This window comes from Pinus tabuliformis, chromosome 1_2 (genome assembly GCF_031772625.1).
Source record: "Pinus tabuliformis cultivar Carrire ecotype Pingquan chromosome 1_2, CPIR1, whole genome shotgun sequence".
Lineage (NCBI taxonomy): Eukaryota > Viridiplantae > Streptophyta > Pinopsida > Pinales > Pinaceae > Pinus > Pinus tabuliformis.
Genome location: NC_142298.1, coordinates 299,330,262 through 299,348,261, shown reverse-complemented (window position 1 = coordinate 299,348,261; position 18,000 = coordinate 299,330,262). Strand labels below are relative to the sequence as shown.

Here is an 18,000-nt window from a genome sequence, read left to right as displayed (position 1 = left end):
TCCCATTTTTGTTGTCCCACCATTTGGGTCGGTTGTCACATGTCACACAAATAGGTTTATGCTTCATAAGTTAACGGACCTTTATGAATAAGAAAAAGGAAAAAGCAAAATGCAAGCTTAACAAAGAAAGCAAAGTCATGATCCAAGAAAGATAAAGCATAAGTAATGCCCCCTCTCTAAGAGGCCATCACCCCAAGTCCTACGCAATGAATGCATATCTAAATAGATTAAATGAAGTAAAATAAAAGTCAAATGCCAAAAAAGGTTAAATAAATGAAGAAAAGGGAAAAAAGGAGTTTAAAAGGACATAGTGCCAAGGAAAGGGCATCCCATTGCCTAGGTGCTCCCTTATGCAAATGCACTCATGTGGATGAATATATTACATAACCTTGCCTGACTATGCCACCATGTAGGCAGTAAACCCCAAAACATACTATATGTCATTGCACATACTCCTTGATGGGTTTCAAGGGAAATACTATTCTTCTTGGTTACTGGCACACCTAATAGGAGGTTAATGATGATCCTCCCATACTTCAACTTGGAAAATTGTACGAATGTATGAGCTAGCGTGAAGTTTGAAGATGAAGTTTAATGTGATCTACCTAATGGATTTTACATTTGACATGACTCACTTTCTATGTTGCCTTTACCTTGTGTACATGCCTTCAGATTGATGGATACATTTGATCACATGAGCTACTCCCTAGACAATGTACTTTACATGGCTATTGACTTAGATTGAGCCTTTGTCTTTTGGAGGATATTAAGGGGTTGTTTGCACATTTGATAGAGGTCGTCCCACTTTTTTAAGAGGTCATTCCACTACTTTAGGAGGACATTGGGCATTTTTTTGACATTACACCCTTGATGAGACATCCTAGCACCTTGTTGGAGATGACATGGCACCTTCTGACGAGACATTACACCTTTTGGAGATGATATGACACTTGGAGGATGAAATGCCACACCCTCTAGAGGGAACTTTTCACTTTTGGACCCCCTACACATGACTTTTGAGTGAGTCGTCCATCTAGGAGATGACACATGCAATGATGAGCATATGTTTATGATGGACATGTTGTCTTATGAGAACATTATTTCATTTTCAAGGCATTGCTAAGGGTCTTTAAGGTCTATCCACTCTTGTATCATGGATATTTTATGTATTATGGTCTTATACTTAGGGTTTGATAAAGAAAGGCATAATTTTATGTTTTAAGCTTTGGCTGGGAGTATACTATTATTTTAATGAGAGAGGTGCTTGACCTCTCATATAAATATGAGAACTTCTCATTTGTAACTCATTGCTAGAACTTGTGGAGAATAACTATTTGTCTATTTTCACTTTCTTTTCTTCAATATTTGCTATGGATGAATAACTAAAGTGACTTCTTGAGGAAATGTTTTGTGGATAGCTTTACAATGATGCTCATGACTAGGGTTTATGGATGAAAATGATTTCTTGAATAAATGGTCTCACTTAATCTTGTTGGATTTTGTTTGTGGATGATTATAAGTGTAATTGTACTTCTCTAGTGGTGGTGGTGCCTTCTCTTCATATTGTTCTTGGACAAATCCCTTCTTTAAAATCCTTGGAATATTCCCAAATCCTAATAGAGTATCTTCCCCTAGATTGTTTTTAAGATCATAAGGTACTAGGTGGATCTTCTAGGGTTTGTAGTGGACAACCCTAGATATGACCCTAGATCTACTTACATCCACTCAATAGAGTCCTTCATTGATCCCATATGCCCAAAAAATATTAGACACCAGTATTCTCCCAACCTAGTCAATCATATTTTATAAATTCAAATTTTATTTTATGTTTTAGGGTAAATTTAAGGTTTTGTTTAGCTTACATGTAATTTTTAACCATCAAAAACCCTAAGCATCTAGGATTTTCATGCACGCATATTTTTGACTTAACATTCCTAGGTTTCATTACATATTCTTAATCTAAAATCCTATGGTTTTCTTTCATGTTTGATCTAAAATCATTTTGTTGCATAAATTTTTCCTCACTAATTTATATTGTTGCATAATTGGGGCTAAACGCCTTGTTTTAGCTGGCTATTATATGCCTTGTAATTTTTAAATCTTAAAAATTAATTAAACCCTAAATTTATCCATTGTTTTAGCCCTATTTTCTATTGGTTTATAACTCACTTTGAAGGATAAATAGGATTGTTGTCGTCACTTGTTTACTGCTCTAATTTTCTATCTTTTATGCAAGTTTTACAACAACCATTGGTAATTTTCATATTTGAATGGTTTGGGGATTGTTTTGCATGAGAATGTTACTTGATAAACCCTCTAGATCAACCGTAGAACACCTTAAACCAAATATGGAATTCATAGACTTGATTGACTACCTAACCTTTAACGTGCTTGATACATTCCATTAATGGTGATTTCGATAGCTACTTAAGAGACTTTAGACTTGATTGTGTCTTTCCTTAGAAACCCTAAGTCCTAAGGAAACCTCCCTTTTGTTGAGTTGAAAATAGTAGCAAGAGAAGGTCCTTCTTTGACTTGTGCCTTAGTCAAAGAGAACCACAAGCTATCATCCCTTAGCATTCACAAGTTCCTATAAGTTAGGTTGAATTCCTATAAGTAGGACAAGTTCCTATAATTTAGGCTGAGTTCCTAAAAGTTAGGGCGAGTTCATGAAGCAGTTTAACTCATGCAAATAGTTGGAGGATTAGTCTCCTAGTGCGAGTTATAAGTCTCAATGGTTATTTGTGGCTAGGACGAGTTACATGAGTTAGTTAGACTCAGTTAACTAGTCGATCACAAGACCGAGTTCCAAAAATAAAATTGCCAAATTTAGCATGACCAAAAAGCTTATAAGGAGGATGAAGGAACATAACTGATTCAATGTTTTGTGAGCACAAGTTGGTGAGACAAGACAATAGAGAGCACGAGTTTGTGTGCAGGAGCTTGTGTGTGTGGGAAAGGCATACTAAGGAGAAGCTTGTGTGCAGATCGACAGAGGAGAATTCCTTGGGATTTGCGCTAGGAATTAGGATTTAATTCCTAAATAATAGGAGATCCCTATACGCAAGGATTTAGGAAGAAAATTAGGGTTCTTGCAAGGTATTTCAAGCTTAGGACAAGCAAAGGGAGAACAAGATTGTTTTTTGATTGACACAATTGTTTTGTAAGAGATCTATTGCTCAAACTTCTATCAATAAAATTCTCAAAGCAGACAGTTTTCCTAGTTGGGTTCCCTAGAAAATTGTGTTATTGTATTGTATTGAATGAATTTTTAATTTTGTTCTATTATGTTGCAAAAGAGTAGAGAAATTATGTGTCTTGGTGTTACAATTTAGTTTCAAAATTGTTCATTATAGCTATGCAAAATTTTCAAGGATTTTCTACATGGTATCAAAGCAAGGAACATAATAAAGATTAGCATAAGTTAATCCATATATCACAAGAAGTTGTGCAATCACAGGAGAAGAACTTTTGAAGCAGCCGCAGCCTCTAGGAGCCTTATCAAAGAAAGAAGGAACCGAGTTCCTTGTGCCCTTTCTCTATGATTGGTAGAGGCCGAGTTTGGGCTATTGCTAAGGTTGAGGGAAGTTTTGTGCTCTTTTTTTGTATTGTAATTCTCTGTGCATCAGGGCGCAAATTTTTGTGCTTGTTACAGGAGGGTCGAAACCCTAGATGGGAGTTGGACGGAGGTAGATAACCTTGGAACAGCAGCATGTATTAGGCCGAGTAGTGAAGGAAGGCTTGAAGAGGAAGGGTTACACAGGTTTTGAAGGAGGTTTAGGATCCAAGATCTGGGCTAGTATATTGTTGTAAAAGTGCCCTAACCAGAGAATCGAAACCTCATGATTAGGTGCACAAACCGAGTAGATTTAAGGCAATGGAAGTCATCCATTGCAAAGGTATACTTGTTGTTTATCCATGTTGATGCATTGCTAGGTGGGGAGGTCCTTGAGATAGATTTGGTTGGTAGTTCGTGTACAGGTTGAAGGACTGTTAGAGAGGTGTCAGAAGAGCCCTAAGTGCAGCTTCTTGTGAAGGACTACAAGGTTGTTAGTGGGCAAGTGTTGGAGAGCTCTCTAGGTAAGTAGGATGGCGTACCAAGGATTGAGAGTAGATCACTGTTTAGAGGGAGCATCGAACTTTGTTCCATGGAAAGGGAGGATCATGATAGTTTTGGAGGATAATGGGGTGGGAGAATTTGTGAAGCAAGTCATACCACCACCACAAGATCCCCAACAATTGACCTAACATACTAAGAATGATATCAAGGCAAGGAGGATTATTCTAGAAGGGGTCAAAGATCATATAGTTCCTCATATCCATGAGAAGAAGACAACTTATGAGATGTTCAAAACTATTTTAGAACTATATCAAAGTACCAGTGATACCAAGAAGCTTGCTCTTAAGGAGAAGTTGAGGAGTATCCAGATCAACAAGGATGAGCCCATCGTCACATATTTGTCAAGGTTCACTTAGATGCGAGATGAACTCAGTGGTGTGGGCGTGATTGTATCTGATCATGACCTTGTGAGTTTGGCCTTACTGGTACTTCACAATTCTTGGTATGTTTTCCAAGATGTTGTCAGTGGCAAAGAGAATTTTCCCAATTGGGAAAGGTTTTGGACAGACTGCGTTGAGGAAGAGATCTGGAGAGGTACTATAGATGGTCGACTAGTTACAATAGTGGACGAGGAGAATCTTGCCTTGGCAGGCAAGGTCAAGGGAAAGCAAGCCAAGGATAGGTTGAGTCCAGAGAGAAGAGCAAGAAGAAGGATCTGAGCAAGATCAAGTGCTTCCATTGCCATGAGTTTGGACACTATGCAACTATGTGTCCTAAGCGGAAGGAGTCCAATAAGGATCATGTAGTTGCACCAGCAGAGGTAGATGCATTTTTTGCCCAATTCGAGAAAGATTTCTCATTGATTGTTTGCATGGAAAGCTCAGTAGATAGCATTATATGATATATTGATTCAGGAGCATCCTTCCACATGACTAGGAACAGGTAGAGCTTCAGCCACCTGAAGGGGACATGTAGTTTCAAATTGAGCTAAGAGATGATGGTCAGTATGCAGATAGAGGAGTTGGTATTGTCAGTTTTCAGAGGGAGTCAAGTAATCCTCTTCATCTCAGAGATGTTCTCTATGTTCCAGGATTGAGGTAAAATCTTGTTTCGGTAGCTACCATTGAGGAAAAAGGATATGATATCATCTTCAGCAGAGGTAAGGTATACCTCTAGCACTTAGCTTCTGGATGTAAGAAGCAGATAGGTGTGAGGGTGAAGAATCTCTACAAATTGTTGGTAGAGACAGGTGCAACCTTGAGCGTCAAGGCAGGGAGAGCTCGGAGTGCAGAAGTGGTGGTTGAGCAAGAGCAAGATAGAGCTCTCAAGATGGAGCCTCAGCCAGTATCTCAGTTTGAGTCTAAGCTAGTTGGTAGTTGGGTTGACCAGCAGGATGATGAGGAGCATAGCCTAGGGCGAGTGGAGGCAACCACTCAGTCAATAACTCCCAGTATAGGGAGAGTTCGAGCCAAGTGGGCAGAGGATTTGTTTAAGGGAGATCAAGAGAGAGTTGGATCTTCCAGTATCACCTTCAACCAGAAGAAGCAACCACAAAGGTACACAAAGTATATGGCACCTATGACTAAAGTGATGGACTCACAAAGCATGATGGGAAAGAACAAGTCTTCAAATCAGCTTCTACAAAAGAAAGCAGGGAAATCTTCTACTTCAGAGGGAGCAGTTGCAACAGTGGAGAATGTGGTAATATTGAAGACAAATCCAGGTGGATGAGGTTCTTCCAAAAGAACCTTCCTCGCTAAGAGGGAGTGTTGAAAATAGTAACCAAAGAAGGTCCTTCTTTGACTTGTGCCTTAGTCAAAGAGACCACAAGTTGTCCTTTCTTAGCATGCACAAGTTCCTATAAGTTCCTATAAGTTAAGATGAATTCCTATAAGTTAGTACAAGTTCCTATAATTTAGGATGAGTTCCTAAAAATTAGGACGAGTTCATGAAGCAGTTTAACTCATGCAAATAGTTGGAGGCTCAGTTGTTTGTCTCCTAGTGTGAGTTAGAAGTCTCAATGGTTATTTGTGGCTAGGACGAGTTACATGAGTCAATTAGACTTAGTTAACTAGTTAATCACAAGACCAAGTTCCAAAAATAAACTTGCCAGATTTAGCATGAGCGAAAAGCTTATAAGGAGGATGAAGGCACAGAATTGATTCATTGTTTTGTGAGCATGAGTTGGTGAGACAAGACAATAGAGAGCACAAGTTTGTGTGCAAGAATTTGTGTGTGTGGGAAGGGTGTACTAAGGAGAAGCTTGAGCACAAATTGATAGAAGAGAACTCCTAGGGATTTGCGCTAAGATTTAGGATTTAATTCCTAAATAATAGGAGCTCCCTATACGCAAAGATTTAGGAAGCAAAATAGGGTTCTTACAAGGTGTTTCAAGCTTAGGACAAGCTGAGGGAGAACAAGATTGTTTTCTGATTGAAACAGTTGTATTGTAAGAGATCTATTGCTCAAATTTATATCAATAAAATTCTCAAACAAGCGGAGGGTTTTCCCAATTGGGTTACCTAGAAAATTCAGTGTTATTGTATTGTATGAATGTGTTTTTAATTTTGTTCTATTCTGCTGCAAAAGAGTAGAGAAATTCTATGTCTTGGTGTTACAATTTAGTTTCAGAATCACTACAACAGTGTAGAATTTTCAAAGATTTTCTACATGTTGGACTCATCCTTCACTAAAACAAGGGAAGTTGTTGCTCAGATGATAATGGAAACACTTCTAATGTTCCACTATTCTTAGCACCTTGTAAGGGATTTGCACTAAGTTGCCAGATTTTGTGATAACAAGAACCACAAGCTTCTCATGGGTGGGTAAAACTTAACCCTCGGCCACACCTTCCACAATGCCCTCGACATCCTCTCCTTTCTTTCTATTGAGGTCAATCCTTGACTAACAACCTTGTGTTAGGTTTGATAGTTAAAACAAGGGAGAAGCAAAACACCAACAAGATTCTCATTGGATATTTTCTATGGAGTAATATTCATTTCAACATTGCCAAGAAAAACCCATTCTACGGTCTACCATTCAAAGTTTGAAGCCACTACTATTGTCAACCCCAGGTACAAGAACCTGGCCTAAAATCAGTTGAAAGGCTCTCTCCTTTAAGGTGAAAGGATTGATTGCACTGAAATATCAGTTAAGCTTAGAGAATCATGGGAGATCACTACATGCACCGATATATCAGAAGGTTGAATTGATGGAAGGGAAGTCCACTCACAATTTCTTGGTTAATTTCAATGCCTTTGCATATGTTACAAATGCACAATTATTATGCGATTTATTGAATGGGTTCATCCCGATGATAAGTCCACAATATGTTGTCCAAGTCATTACAAACAATGGTTCTAATTATGTTGCTAGTGGGTTGCTTACAAAGAGGTACCAGACCTATTATTGGACTCCTTATGCCACCCAATTCATTGATTTGATGTTAGAGGACATGGGAAAAATTTCTTGGACAAAGGAAATCATTGGATTGGCTAGGAGTGTCACCAAATATACATACATACATATAGTCATACATATGTTCTTACGCTCATGAGACAATTCACAGGGAACAAGTAGTTGGTGTGTTTGACAATCACACATTTCGCCATTAGCTTCATTTCTCTTTAATCTATGCACACTTCTATGTTGGAGTTGTACAAGATGTTTCATTCAAATGAGTGGAATTCATGTGTATACAACATGAAATCGTATGGGAAATCCATAGCTTCACTTGTGAGGTACATAAAAGAGTTTTTGGATGGGAGTGCAAGAGGTGTTTGCCATTGGAAAACCTTTGGAAAAGGTTCTTTGCTTGCTTGACGGAGGCAATCCCGCAATAGGATACTAGTATGAGGCCATGGACAAGGCCAAGAAATCTATCCATTGGTACTATGAGGACGAGGGGGAGTAGGGATTCACCAAACAAACCCATGTATATAGTTTGCTTAATGAGTGATCAAAAAATTCTTTCCATCATCCTATTCATGTAGCAATGATCTACCTCAACCCTACATTCTCTTACTCATGGTTTTATATTTGATGGTCAAATTATGGATGGATTCCTCCAATGTGTTCATAGAATGGTGTTAGATGTGGCCAAACGCTCAAATATTTCCAAACAAATGGAGATTAATACGCCAGCCATTCAGAAATTTGGTTATCACATCATTTTCCAAGAAAACACCACTAGGATGCTAGGTAAGATTCAAGTACATTTTGATTCAAACTTTCATATTTTAATGTCTTTCCTTTCTATTTATCTATTACTCAATGGGAATACATAACTCATTGTCTTTCCTTTCCATTTGTTTGTTGTAGATGTTCCATGGAAAGATCATGGTAGAAAATTCCAAGAGTTAAAGAAACTTTTCATTTGGGTGCTCAATCAAACATGTAGCTCTTTGAGGTGCAAGCGCAACTAGAATGTATTTGAAAAAATACACTCCAAGAAGTACAACGAGTTAGAAATGTTCAAATTAAATTTTTAATCTGCTATAATTTAATTAAGTTTAATTTATGTCCATCCTCCTCTACAATATGGCCTTCATATAGGTTAGATATCCACCACATTAATGATATAGTCCATGTCTACTATAATCTTAGGCAATGGGTGAAACAGATTGACAAAACACCAAACATCAAGGCCATTTAATTGGATGTGAATAACATCACAAATCCATGGAGGGTCCCGGTGAAGGAAGAAAGGCCTGTCATGGGGGAGGCACCTGAGTGGTTGAAGAAACATGTCAATGTGTTGAAGGATTGGGGGGGGGCATTATAGGAAGATGTTTCACTTACAATGAAGACGCACTTGGAGGAGGATATTGATAGTGCATTGCAACCACCGTCTCCATAGAGACAAGAATATAGAAAAAGACATCTCACTTCAGCTTCCACCTTAGGACCAAACCTTTCACCTACACCTCCCACCTCAGGCTTGGCCCCAGCTCGTGCACCTACTACTTCTCAATATTACATCAAAAAATACAATAAAGTATACACTTGCTCAAATTAGAGTTTTAACTCCATAACTCAGGTTAGGTATTTCATTATTAGTTGACAAAGTTTTCTATTTATATTGTTGATTCTTCATTGATATAAGTCTGCATGCTATAAGTAAAACAAATTATGATTTTTCCCTCCACATTTCACTGTTATTAACTCAAGATGATATTCTAGGGGTTTTCGACTTCCAAGAACCACTGTAGAGATCAAGGGGGCAGAAGGTCCCCTTGCAGCCACTGGAAGTACCAACCAGGTAGCAGCTCCCTTGCAATCTCTGCAAGGTAAGTTTTTTTTCTTGTAAATTCTAAGGCCCATTTTGCACAATTTCCACCATTTTCCAATGATCAATCCCCACTCCACAAGAAATCAACCAATGGCGATGGCAGCACTCGATTTCCCCCAGATTAACAGAAGACAGTGAATTTCTACCTTGCTCTCAATCCTTTACTTTTTCTTTTCAAAATCAGTCAAAAAATTCAAAAGAATGCATTTTATCGGCAACATGTCATTGACCCAAAAAAATTCTCCATTGACTCAAAAATTTTATCAACATATATAGATATTTTCAAAGTTTGGAAAATCATAATTTTTACCATTGATAATATTGCTAGGCTGAGAGAATCGTAATACATCACAATTCTGGCAGTGTTTCACCAATATTTGCAGCACCAAATTTAAGTGTCCTAGGGTGTCAAGTTTTCAAGCACGTCATTTTCATTGTTTTAGCTTATCTATTTTATATTGTTGGTCCAACATGTTTTTGGAGAAACCTTTTGTGGTAACTATCATGATTATGAAAATCACAAAATATCCTTGTTACATTTAAACTTAGTAACTTACAAGATGGCGCAGATGATCTTTGGCCAGATCATTGTCTGTAAGATCAAGCGTTCTTAAACCAGAAGATTCCATATGATCCTTCATAACTCTGAGTTCTGTACCCTTGTGAATACCAACACTGCTTGAAAGGGGAAAAATCAAACATAAAATGTAAATATGTAACTTCATAGGATATAACTTTGTCATATAAACAAATCCAACAAACCATCAAGACATGAGATCACTTCACAATGCTTCTTGTTTCATCAGTCTCAAAAGATTTATTAACTTGTGCAAGAGAAAATAAGCTTGTTCATGCTTACTCTATGCACATCCACATATGTCACTCTGTGATGTAATCATAGATGATTGTGGATGGATAGGTCCAGTCAAAGAGGATGCACAAATTCATGAAATGGAGGGAAATAATAAAAGAGTTTAAAGGAGCAAAATAATGGCATACCCATACAAAACAAGTGCTTCTTCTTTGTCTGCATTGTATCGATATTTGAATTCTGTAATATTCATTGGCCCAACCTGACAAAAATAAACAAGGTTTTAGCTACCAGAATATTATGTTTCCTGAAAGCTTGAGAGAGGCCCCATATAACATTCTGTTCCATAGCACATAAACTGGTAGCTACCAAGTGGCAAAACTGCTTAAAACTTCCACACTCTTCTGGGAGAAAAGTTGCAAGAACAGCTTCTCTTTTGGCGCCAACTTCAGCAAGTTCAGTTACTAGCTGCAGACGTCCAAAATTCATGTTTGCCCCACTAGTTATCACCACCATGGTTTCATCCTTCAACCCATAATATTTGCAATATGCTTGTGCTCCAGCTAAGGCCAAAGCCCCACCAGGTTCTAAAATGCTCCTCTTCTCTTCAAACATGTCCTGAAGTGGACCAAAACATCCAATAACAACAAATGAGGAAATGACACTTACGTATGGTCATTAAGAAATTGAAATTATAAACAAGTATGGTGAAGGTGAGCAATAAAGAAGCACCAGACTATATGCTACTGGTTGCCGAAATAGGAGAAGTAAATAGTAATTCAAGTATTCATCATTGCATAAATACTTGAGGAAGCAGGAAATTCCTTCCTAACTCTCCATTGACACATTCCTTCCTTAATATATGATAGAAGAGGATTAAAACCTGTAAACATGTCACAAAAGGAATATTTTCAAATTATCCATGAAACATTTTGACCTTTATTGATGCACATATAGCGTCACGACTGACAAGAATCACTCCATCCACCAACTCTCTGCACAGACGAAATGTTTCTTCTCCTACAACTTTAACTGCTACAGCATCTGCAAACCCTCCTACATTCTCCAACATCACTCTCTGCCCATGATACAAAGATAGAGCCATGGAATTTGCATCTGCTGGCTCCACACCAATTATCCGTACCTGTTTGAAAGATTGGCCTTTTTAAATTGTTTGTCTAAAAACATTGGAATTTGGCACAGTAAAATAGCATCAGGAAGCCTACTAAAATGCATAAGTACTATAATTCATGTCCATGGAATCCCCATACGGATATAGCCCTAGAAAAGAATATATGTAACCTCTCTTTAAAGGATGTTAAGCAAAATTCCCGAGGAAAGTGAGCCACGAAAAATATAAGATAATCAACAAGATGTTGCTCTAAGGAAGAAGCAAGAATGGATGAACATAATAGGAGCCAAGAAAACTTTTTCAGGAAAAAGTATGGAGAAGCCCACAGAAGATTTATACCTACAAAGCCTGCAACCCTTGACTGGTTTTCGTGAAAGATTTGAAAGATCATTTTGAAGTAGCATCAAACAAGGCACCATTACACTATAAAATCGGAAATCAATATTGCGAGAAATCACTCTTCACTTCAATTGCATAGCAGGTGCTTGTGCATATCAAGAAAATGGCTAATTTGACTAATATTTAGGGAAGACCTAAGGAAATTTTAAATTCTTTTACCTTAAACAAGATTAGGTGTTTATAGAAAAGTGGTCTCAAGGCAGTAGAAAATAGTTTTATGAAAAGTAGGAGCATTAGTTCCAAGAAAATGTGTGGGATAACGCACAATTAAAATAAGTTGTTCTACAATGTATATTGTGGATAAAAAAAGGATCAAAAATGGCATCTCAGAAAACATCTAAAGTTTGTGAATGCAGGCTAAATGTAGGAAAGCCAGGCCGTCAAACAACTTCAAACCCCATCTGAAATAGTTGAAACAATAGACGAGAGAGAGAGAAGTCTGAAGAAAGTCATTATGCTGGCACAGGAAGCTCAGCTTGATCTTCAAATAACAAGACAACTGGAGTGACAGAAAACAATAAAATGAATGTTCAGTAAGGTAGGTGAACCAAGTTCAACATCAAATAAAGCTCCAAAAGGATCTACCATAGAATTGATAAAGTGTATTATGTTTCAACAAAATATTATAAATACATTCAAGAGAGGCAGCAGTGTTTGTTTTGCTCATATATTTCCCTTTACAAATCAGAGTCCTCCAAAACTGAACTTACCAGAAGCATGCATGAAGGACTGAATGCAAATGCAAATCAGGTACGAGTGCAGTAAATTTACAAACTCTTGAGATTCTGAGATTTATCAAATTATGATTTCCAAAGGATTTCGGCATTGAAAGCATCTAGAATTTGGATCCTTAAAGGATACCAAAAGGAACTGAGGTTCTAGGAACAGATGCATGTACAGCACTGGATTATGAAGGATCCATTAACTTTCTCCAAGATTATTACTTACACTTTCTGCATTTGTGGAAATGTCAGAAAGCTGCATGAAGTTCAACCCCACTAATGGCCATTTCTCTCCTCTGTGTACCTCCTCCTTATTATCTGTATTTCCTTATCTACTGAAATATTCAAGGAGTGGAGGAAAAGTAGCATCCAGATAGGACAGTTCCTTCAATTACTTTTTCAGCTCTGACATGTCATTTTAAATAGGAGGAACCTATAATAGAAAAGTTACCTCAGGCCGGACTCGCTTTATGTAAGCAGCAATGCCAGCAATTAGACCACCTCCACCCACTGGTACAAATACAGCATGTAATGGACCTTGAAATTGCCGTATAATTTCCATTCCAACAGTTCCCTGGCCTGAAATGATATCTGGATGATCAAAAGGAGGTATAAAAGTGAGACCCTCCTCTTCACTTCGTTGCTTAGCATAAAGCTGGGCTTCATCATATGAATCACCAACAAGGACAACAGTTGCACCAAGTTGCTCAACCGATTTCCACTGCAGAAATATTAACTAATAAGTTTTGCTTCCACTACCCAAAAATTCTACACAAATATCAACCATTCATTCCAAGCGGGCAACAACTTCAGATAGACACTTCTCTAACTTCCAGTTATTGAACTGTGAATAACACGCTTAACAGGAGCTGATAAAATCTTAAAGTTTCAATAGATATAAAGCTCTTGTAGCCCTTGTAAATTGGTCACCTGTTAATCTTCTTTCCATTCTTAGATTAGCTACAAATAAAAATTCAATATCCATTAAATGTTATATATATATATAGAAGACATCCATAAGCTCTAGAGCATGTAATAATAAGTTAACCTTGATTTCAGGGGTCGTAACCGGCATTGCTATCACTGCATTACAGAAGAGTTTTTGAGCTGCCAATGCAACGCCTTGAGCATGATTACCAGCAGAAGAGCAAATAACTCCCCTCTCTAGCTGTTCCCTTGGTAGCTTGGCCATCATGTTGTATGCTCCACGCAACTTAAATGAAAAAGTCTGTTCATCACATTTGAGGGAAATTAATCATGTCTGTGCAGTGCTTATCCATTCCTTCAATACATTATAATGATCATGATCCTACAACTATACCCATTATATTTTCACAAATAATTCTCAGTGATATTAGTGATGTAAACACTGCAAACTAGTTAATTTGACCCAGTAAAAATAATACAAAAGAACACAAATAAGAAAATGAGTTGATAATATTTATGAATGAAAGTTGTCAATGCAATGAAGCCCTATTTAAAGCTTCTAAAATTTGTATCTTCTCCTCTCTTCCAAGATAGTTGAGTGTTTCTAGTAAAGTCATCTTTCCCAAAAAGGAACCTACAGATCTGAACTCAAATCAATTCTAATTGGCAGCATTGAGCAATAGTTCAAATTACGATATGAATTGACAGTTCCCGTTTTCAAGAAATTTATTTTGTAAACCAAAATATGTGCACATTTTAGTAATATAATATGTTGGTAGACCTCAAATAATGAAGAAGCGGGGCATTCAAATTCATTTGACCGTCATGTCAGCAAAAAAATGACAATGTGTTCATAGTAACCTGTGTAATGCCAGGTGCGTTATTTCATAATGTAGCCAGAAGTTAGAATCAAGCTGATAGGTATGCCTGGTGAAACGGATATTGCTTTAACCTCTAGGACTATAACTTCCTTGAGAGAGATTACCAAATGCTACAATATTTATAAATAAATCGTGTCTTCATACTTTTATTCACTAATCCAGTAGGGATGAAATTGCATACAAAGATAGCAGATTTTACAAAAAGACAAGTGTTCTTTGGATGCAAGAAATGTTGGAGAATGTAACTAGTTTCGGTCTTCATAATTGTCATTTGTCTCATGTAATGATGTAATCTCTAGGTATTGATTATAAGAAGTATTTAATATCACAAGTAAATGTCATGAAGGAAAATGCTAAGTTAAAGATGGTGCCTTTATTTGATTTTCCAACATGGTATCAGAGCTAAGGTCAAGACATTGGCAGCTAAAGAGATCACTGTGGTTTGGAGGCTTGCAATCTCCTTGAAGGCCAAAGTAATTGAAGGAAGAACCAAACTTGAAATGACCATCTTTTTGACAGATCAGACCTCTGTCATAAAGGCCGAAATCCTGTACACTACTTTAGGAGGCCGAACTAAACCCTGTGTCAAGGCTTCCAGGAGACTATTTAAGTGTGGATTAGAGGAATGTAAATCCCTTTGGAAGAGAGAATGATAGAGTGAAGTCCTGGAAAGGAAATAGGCCTGTGGACTAGGCCGAATCCAAGGTTCTGGGCTCAAATATCAGTAGTATCCAAATGAGGCTGAGCAAGCAGCCATATCTTCAGAGGCATGGCTACAAGTCTAGGGTCCTGAACATTGCAAGCTTTGTGGTCTAATAAGCAGTCTCTCCAATCAGCATAAGGAGTCACCTTGTAAAGAGTTCAAGACCGCAGGATGGAGGGACATTTTGAAGCCCTAGTTTGAGGGCCAAAGTCTCAAGAATAGGTGTCAGTCCTATTGATGAAGACAGCGAAATCATAATCTTGAAAAACCTTCATTCGACAAGACATATCAGTCCATCGTTGTGAGAACAGTAAACTAGAAAAAGTTTCTTCAAAACATTTCTATGCTTACTAGAAGGCTTCAGAAGATCCAAAATCAAAAGTGCAGAAGGATTTCTGTAATCTTGAAGTTAGTCGAAGTATGCAAGCCGGACTTGAAGGTCTGTAGCAGCATCTAATCCAAATTCAAGAGAAGCTACAGTTAGTCACCTTGTGAAGAGTATCTTGGTTTGGCTTTGCTCTTGGAAAGATCATGACATCAATGGAAGTTGTAGTACTTTTGAAAGCAGCCTTTGGCATCTTTGGAGACGATCGTGGCATCTAGAAGGCTTATTAGCAGATTTCCAGTGATCATGAAGGACTAAGGTATGTAGTCCTTGACTGTAAGGTACATGTAACTGTTTTTATACATAAAGGGTCCAACATGTATTGTTTTATGATTTTAAGACATGTTTTAGGGTTTATGGTCTTCATCTTGTTGAAGATTGTCGGTAACTAGGATTTGTAAACCCTAGTTGGTATTTGGAAACCCTATTTGTATGGAAACCCTAACCCTAATCTGCTTGTTCCCTCATAGAAACACTAACTCTTGATTTCTAGGGTTTGTCGATAGTCTAGGGTATATAGCGAAGATGAATTAAATGAAGTCTAGGGTATGATATCATGTCCCTAGAGATGGTTAGGGTTTGTACTTGAAAGCCCTAGGAATTCACCCTCTAAGATTCCATGAAACCCCTAGATTAACAAGATTGGTCATTATGCTCTTGTGCTTGTACGTTTTGCTTAGTGGTACTTGTCGATGACCAATGCAGGTACACAATGAAGGAAGAGAAATGAGAAGGATAAGCAAAGCAAATCTTGTGTTTTGGCGGGCATGATGGACGGAGGAAACTATAAGGACCTTGTACGAACTAATGCTACTAAAGGATGATAAGGTGGAGTTGGTCAGGTTGTAGTCTCACAAGGAAAGAGATCCATTTCTCTTTGAGTATGAGATGCAAATTCAGTTAAAGTCTAAATAGCTAGATGATTATATGAAAGCATAGGTATGCATATTTGAAATAACTTTTGGAAGGACTCATATAAATCCTACAAGAAAAGTTAGTCATTATGATGCCTAGGTAAATGAAACTGACTTTCTCTAGAAAGGATAGAATGTTAAGACTCTCTCGTTAGAATGTTCAACATCTAATATGATCTCCAGAAGGAAGTGGTAACTTGGTAATCAAGTTGGATCCTTGGGCACTTTGATACATAAAGGTAGACTTGTGTGGAGATGGACCATGTGGATGTTGATGCCTTGTTGAGAAGGTCGTCATAGTAAGGTAAGTTTGTTGTTAATATCTGCTATTGGTTATTTGGGTAACATATTGTTTTGCTACTTGGAAGGATGTTGCAGGTATACAAGATGACAGTTGATGCAAGTTCAACTGTGTAGATGAAATATTGAGGGAAATTTCAATGTTTGGTACCTAGCAACTATGAAGTCAAGATATGCTTATCTTGGGATTGGAAGGTAGCAGTGCAAAAAGATAACCTTAAGGTCAAAGTTCGTACTATGAGAAGGAAGATCACTTTCGTGAGGAAACTATGATTAGCTTGAAGTCTGGGAAGGCTCGACAGAATGCTTTCATGAATGAAGACAAGATGAAAGTGATGTGCAAGATGGATGACCTGGAACCTATCATGAGAAGATGGCTCTGTGACCTGTGATACCAAGAAAGGAAGCATGCTCGGTATAATGAGATGCGAAGGAAAGAGGGAGCCATGCAAGCTTTGAGGAATTAATAGTTGAATGAAAGACAAGTAAGAGAACTTGTGGAAGTCTAGAATCTCCTCTAGATTTGAGAGGGAGTAAAAGGAGTCTCCTTGAATAGGAGCAGAATATCCTCCCTGTTTGAGAGGGAGTGATGGTGGATAGTTCTTATCCTTATGTGTCATGCACTAGATCGAGACAAACAGCCATCAGTCTTAGTGAAGGCCATAAGGAAAGAATGGTGTCTGGAGGATTGGATAAGCACTTGAGACTAGTACTCCTTGAGGATTGGGAATCCAAGATAGGAAGCAGTCTCGTGGACCAACACTCTTTGAGGAAATGACAGGTGTTCAAGATAAGAGTGGGCAAAGAGGACCGATATTCTTTGGGGATTCAGGGCCAAGAATTCAAGAGATAAGAATAGTCCTAAAAGGACATATCTTGTGGACATTCGGATGGGGTATGTGCCTTGAGAGGTTATGCCCTATCACACGTAAATCCTCCCAGCATAATGTATAATTAGGCCTCAAAGACAATGTTGGTTGATCATAATGTTGATGCTTACGAGATGGCTTATTAATCTGACTCTTCTTATGAGCACTTTTCAAAGAGAGTATTGTCCTTGTATCAGTTGAAATCATGAATATCTTCCAAGTTAAGAGGGAGTGTTAGGGCATGTAACTAGTTTTGGTTTTCATAATTATCATTTGTCTCATGTAATGGTGTGATCTCTATATATTGATCATAAGAAGAATTTAATATCACAAGTAAATGCCATGAAGGAAAATGCTAAGTTAAAGATGTTGCCTTTATTTGATTTTCCAACAAGAAACACATGGGGGACTCTTTAAATATGAACATTTGATTTGTAATCGATCTAGTCAAGAAAAAATTAGGGTGAACAATTTGTAGAAAAAGCTTGTATAAATGGCTAAGTATCTTAGAAGGAAAATTTTAGGGGCTAATATTCGCAGGTGGGCTAATTTTCCATGCTTTTTCAAAAAAACAGATTTGCCAATTTCCATTTTTTCACAAAATGAT

At 37.7% G+C, this 18,000-nt stretch overlaps 1 protein-coding gene across 1 annotated transcript in view; it reads right to left on the bottom strand.

Moving 5' to 3' along the window:
* LOC149205524 (threonine dehydratase 1 biosynthetic, chloroplastic-like) overlaps window positions 1-18,000 on the bottom strand; it is a 48,526-nt gene that overhangs the window by 14,103 nt on the left and 16,423 nt on the right. Inside the window, exons 2-7 of the mRNA XM_089395094.1 lie at window positions 13,463-13,642; window positions 12,866-13,135; window positions 11,099-11,305; window positions 10,531-10,779; window positions 10,350-10,423; window positions 9,908-10,025 (exon numbers count right to left, since the gene is read on the bottom strand). Of these exons, the coding sequence (XP_089251220.1) occupies window positions 9,908-10,025; window positions 10,350-10,423; window positions 10,531-10,779; window positions 11,099-11,305; window positions 12,866-13,135; window positions 13,463-13,642 (1,098 nt within the window). The remainder of the gene's footprint in view (window positions 1-9,907; window positions 10,026-10,349; window positions 10,424-10,530; window positions 10,780-11,098; window positions 11,306-12,865; window positions 13,136-13,462; window positions 13,643-18,000) is intronic.